This window comes from Penaeus japonicus, unplaced genomic scaffold, assembly GCF_977035675.1.
Source record: "Penaeus japonicus unplaced genomic scaffold, GWHDUDI00000001_assembly GWHDUDI00000038, whole genome shotgun sequence".
Classification (NCBI taxonomy): Eukaryota; Metazoa; Arthropoda; class Malacostraca; order Decapoda; family Penaeidae; genus Penaeus; species Penaeus japonicus.
Genome location: NW_028234440.1, coordinates 1,533,727 through 1,538,726, shown reverse-complemented (window position 1 = coordinate 1,538,726; position 5,000 = coordinate 1,533,727). Strand labels below are relative to the sequence as shown.

Sequence of the window (5,000 nt, the reverse complement as noted above, 5' to 3'; positions counted from 1 at the left end):
CTCTTACCTCCCTTTCCTCTCCTCCTCTTCCCCCCTCCCCCCTCCCCCCTCTTTCCCCCCGAAGTCGTTAGCCACCGTCGAGATTTTCTCTCTCCTGGGGCGTCCCTGCTGTCGATAATTCCAGTCATTCCCAGATGGAACGCCCGATTCCACGAGAACACTCGTCGCCGCCTCTTCAGCCTCTCCTCTCTCTCCTTGCTTCCTTCCTTTCTTTATTGTTTCCTTCTCCTCTGCCTCTTCCTTTATACTTATTTTTCTTCCTCTCTCCTCCCTCCTTCCTCCACCTCCCCTTTCTTCTCCTCCCCTTTCTCCTTCTCCTCTCTCCTTCCTTCCTTCCTTCCTCCTTCCTTCCTCTCTCCTTCCTGCCCCTTCCTTCCTCTATCCTCCTCCTCCTCCTCCTCCTCCTCCTCAACCGTGATTCCTAATTTTAGATTCCTGACTCCTTCCCTTACTGGACAGAATAGGGGTAATTCGTGTCACCAAATTCAGTGGTCAGCAGGTTTCGCTGATTAAGATTTTTTTTTTTTCTTTTCTCTCTCTCTCTTTCTTTTTCTCTTTCTCTCTCTCCCTATCCCTATCTCTCTCTCTCTCTCTCTCTCTCTTTCTTTTTCTCCCTCTCTCTCTCTCTCTCCCTCCCTCTCCCTCCCTCCCTCCCTCCCTCCCTTCCCTTTCCTTTTGCCTTATGTGTTATTCCTTCGGTGACTTCATCTTATCTTCTGATTTTCGCTTATTATTTTCTCTCGTTATCTGAACACTGAAGACCTCACTAAGGGGCAAAGGGGGAGGTGGGGGGGGGGTGAGCGTGGCGGACTCGTAGGAGCTCCGTCAGTAGGGGAGGGGGGGGGTTAGGTGTGGGGAGAGAGGGAGAGGGTGTGTGAGGGTGTAGGTTGTCGTAGGCGAGCAAGGGGGTTGGAATCCCGGATTGGTGGGATTGGGGTCCTCCCGCGTTCCGATATCCTTGGATTTATTCCTCCTTATCCCGCGGATTTCGGTATCTGTTACAGAAATTCGGAAGGAAAAGAAGGAGGGCTGATCCGAGATAGAGATAATTGCGGTACTATCTCACTCGCTTCCGCTGCGCCTTCTCCTCTTCCTCCTACTCTTCCTACTCTTCCTCTTCCTCATTCGCTTTATTTCCTTTTCTCTTTTTCCTCTTCCTTCCTCCTCTTCTTCCTTATCATTTACCTCATCCGTCTCCTCTTTCTCCTCACTCTTCTTCCTCTTCCTCCTCCATCTCCTCTTCCTCCTCCATCTCCTCTTCCTCCTCCATCTCCCTTTCCCTCTCCCCTCACCCGGTACCGACGGTACCTTTTATCCCCCCCCCCTCTCTCTCTCTCTCTCTCTCTCCCTCTCTTCCCCTCTTTCTCCATTTCGCCCTTTCACTCACCATTTCCCCCTCTCCCTCCATCTCCCGCCGTTGCACCTCCAGTAGGGAGCTCAACTGGGGTGGAAAATTAAGTCCAAGGCAGTGTGCGTGCGTGTGTTTACGGCCAGATGGAGGAGCTCTCGCTCTCGCTCTCTCGCTCTCTCTCTCTCTCTCTCTCTCTCTCTCTCTCTCTCTCTCTCTCTCTCTCTCTCTCTCTCTCTCTCTCTCTCCCTCCCCCCCCCCCTCTCTCTCACACACACACACACACACACACACACACACACATATATATATATATATATATATATATATATATATATATATATATATATATATATATATATATTATTACTCTCTTTCTCTCACTCTCGCTCTCACTCTCACTCACTTTCTCCGCATCGCGGCTGTGAACGCCATTCTCTCTGGAATACCCGCAGGCCTTGGGGTAGGGGATAGGGGGTACAGGGGGCAGGAGGGGGATGGGGAGGGGGAAGGGGGAGGTTTAGACGGTGTGCAATGGAACGGGAAATGTGTCTTTCCTTCGTATACTACCTAACGTATTAGGTTTTTGGTATGTATGTGTATATATATATTTTTTTTATTTTATTTCTTTTCTTGGAGAGAAGAGGGACAGATGCGAAGTATTCATGTTTAACGGATTGTAGATAAGAAAAGGAAGTGGGAATAAAGGGGAGAAAAATTCGAAGCCTATACGTGTGTTTTCCTGTTTTGTTTTGTTTTGCCCCTTTCTGGCGTGTTATATAGACAGGGCTTAGATACGCAAATAACATTCCTCATGTCAAAGTCGCTTCATTCATGTCAAAGCGAACATAATCCCGAACGATAATCCTCCTTAACAAGAAAACCAAAGACCGAGAGAAAAAAAACAAAACAAGGAAAACAAAGACAAAATAAACAAAAACAAAACAAAAACAAGAAAAGAAGAGAAAACAAATTTATATATACGAATAAAAAAAAAAGAACACGACTATTCCCGAGTCTCCACTACAGCCCCACGAATGAGAAAGGAGATGAATTCGGCGCAAAAGTAAGCGAGTCTCCCCTGAAAAACACTCCTGGAAGGGTCAACTTTCGGCCGCCTTGTGACTCTGGTGAGCTGGAAAATGGGACTCCACGATCCTGGAAGTGATGGGACAGACCCGCGCGCGAGCTGGAAAGGGGGGGAGGGGGGAGGAGGGGGCGAGGGGTTCCTTAGGCTGGGGGAGGAGAGGGAGGGATAGAGAGAGAAGTGGAGAAAGAGTAGGGAAACACACAAATGGTAGATAGATAGATAGATAAGACGAAAGAGTGAGAGACAGATTTACAGAGAAAGAGAGTGAGAGAAAAAGAGAGAGAGAGAGAGAAAGAAAGAGAAAGAGAGAGAGAGAGAGAGGTCCCTTCTGCCCTTCGCCCTTACGCGATGGCCCAGGTCCCTCACTCTCCCCTCAGGTCCCTAACTAGGGATGATCTCCAGTTCCAGAGATGTTTATTAGCCCCAATTTCCAGGGATGTCCTTTGCCACGAGAGACAGAGGGGAAAAAAAGTATATATAATGATACATAACAAGGAAATAGCGAACCCGATCTTCAAAAGTTTCCAAAACGCGTAACAAAAGTTGTAGGCTGAACATTGCGTTCTTCTGATAAGACACTGGGATAAGCGGTTCTATAACTGAGACGTATATACCTTTTTTTATATCTTCTTTCTCTTTTTTTTTCTTTTTTTCTTATATGTTCTTGTGGGATTAAAAATGCGATAATGTCAAATCCTTCTCGGCGTTGAACAGCTATATATATATATTGATAGATAGAAATAGATAGATTAATCTTGTTGTTGTTGTTTTTGTTGTTGTTTTTTACTTATACCATTGTGCGATCCGACTCGAACCTTCTAGAACAAAAAAGTTCAGCAATGTTCAAAGCAATGTATCCGATGATCACGATTCGGAAATCGTCGGAGGTGAACACGCTTCCAGTGGCTCTTTCAATCCAGTTTTTGTTCATCTCTCGCTTCCTCTTACTTTAGACGGAAGAGTAGACATTGAACCTGAACTATGAACTTGAACCTGGTCGAACTTTCAACTTTTTTTATTTTTTTTATTCAATTTCTAGAATGTTATTTAGAACGGACCAGGTTTTTTTTTAGTTCGTAGTTTATGTTCGTTTGTGTTCAATTTTAGATAGTTTTTTTTTTATTAATATTTGTGTACCAATTACACTCAAGTGGTTCTATAATTATTCATGTATTGTGGTTGTATGTGATATATAAATATATGTGTTCATGATGATATGGCTGCCTCTGAAGACATTAATTTAATTAAGATTGTTAATTATAATTATTAGATGCTTAAATAAAAATTCCAGTGATTGGAGGCAGCCCAGGTATTCAGTCATGAAATTATTATTATTTTTAATGATATATATATATATAAGTGTGTGTGTTTTTTTTTAAGTATGAATGTGTATTTTAAGTAAGTGTCAGTTTCATAGTATGTGTGAATGCGTAAGAGAGAGATACAACTTTTTCATTACGTGTGAGAGAGAGAGAGAGAGAGAGAGAGAGAGAGAGAGAGAGAGAGAAAGAGAGAGAGAGAGAGTATGTGAGATAACTAAAAAGATAACCATGTCATTGCGTGCGTGCGAGTGTGTGTGTGTGTGCGTGCGTGCGTTTGCGTGTGTCCTGCCACCGTCAGCACCGGCTGAATGAGTGCGTAGACGGACCCACATAAACCCCGGCTGTCATGCTTCCTCCTCAGGTTTATCAATGCCCGCCGGCGGATAGTTCAGCCGCTCATAGATCAATCCAACCGAGCCGGCGCCAGTGGTAAGTCGTTCCGTAATACAGCTCACGCCCGCCCGACGCCCACGCTTCCCGGGCCGCCTGCGACTAGCCATGAGTAGGCGGCGAAGGAGGAGGGCAAGCGTGGGTGCTCGAGGTCCCAGCACACACCACCACCCACACGCCCACACACGCCCATTTACTACGCCCATTGTTGAACCACGTGTGCACTGTTTTTTTCCCTCTGCTTCACGCTTGTCTCACCCGCCCGCCAACACCCCCCGCCACGCCCGCACGCCCATCTAGGGCCTCCGGGAGAGACTCGGAGGGGGACCCACGAGGGGAGTGGGGAGGGGAGGGGGTTCTAGATGTCCCGCCGCCCCCCCCTCTCGCTCCCCCCTCCTCCCCACATACCCCATTGCTAGAACATCTTTCGCTTGCTTTCAAGTGCTTTTCAGAAGCTTTGATGATAACTTTTGTATGAGGAGAAAGACTTAAAGCTTTTGCCTGCTTTCGACAAACAAACAAAAAAAAGTACTTTGGAAGAAGTGGGGATATATATATGAGCTTGCTCGCACATTTCCTCCATGCAGATTAACTTCTTTCTCCCGATATCTAAAACACTGCTGCATGACGGAGCACCCCCCCCCCACTCCCCCTTCTAAACCCCCCCTCCCCCCCCAATTTTATATAAATTAGAAAAAAAAGAATCAAGTCCTCCACAAGAGACTTAGAATCCATTCATTCATTCAAGCCCCCCTCCCCTTACCCCCATTAAACTAAATAAAATAAAATAAAATACCCCTTCCCCATATCCCTCTCCCCTCCCCCCCTCCCCCGTGGGTCCCCTCTCCCC

The 5,000-nt window shown here is 46.4% G+C and overlaps 1 protein-coding gene across 12 annotated transcripts in view; it reads left to right on the top strand.

Annotated features, from left to right (window-relative positions):
* The window catches only part of hth (Meis homeobox homothorax), a 541,136-nt gene that overhangs the window by 514,691 nt on the left and 21,445 nt on the right, over positions 1-5,000 (top strand). For 7 of the 12 annotated variants that reach the window (XM_086532857.1, XM_043026120.2, XM_043026140.2 and 4 more), the window contains one exon: positions 4,122-4,189. The exons of 4 other annotated variants lie outside the window; for them this stretch is intronic. In XM_086532857.1, coding sequence (XP_086388983.1) covers positions 4,122-4,189 — 68 coding nt within the window. The remainder of the gene's footprint in view (positions 1-4,121; positions 4,190-5,000) is intronic. One more of the 12 variants, XM_043026108.2, reaches the window with a different exon arrangement.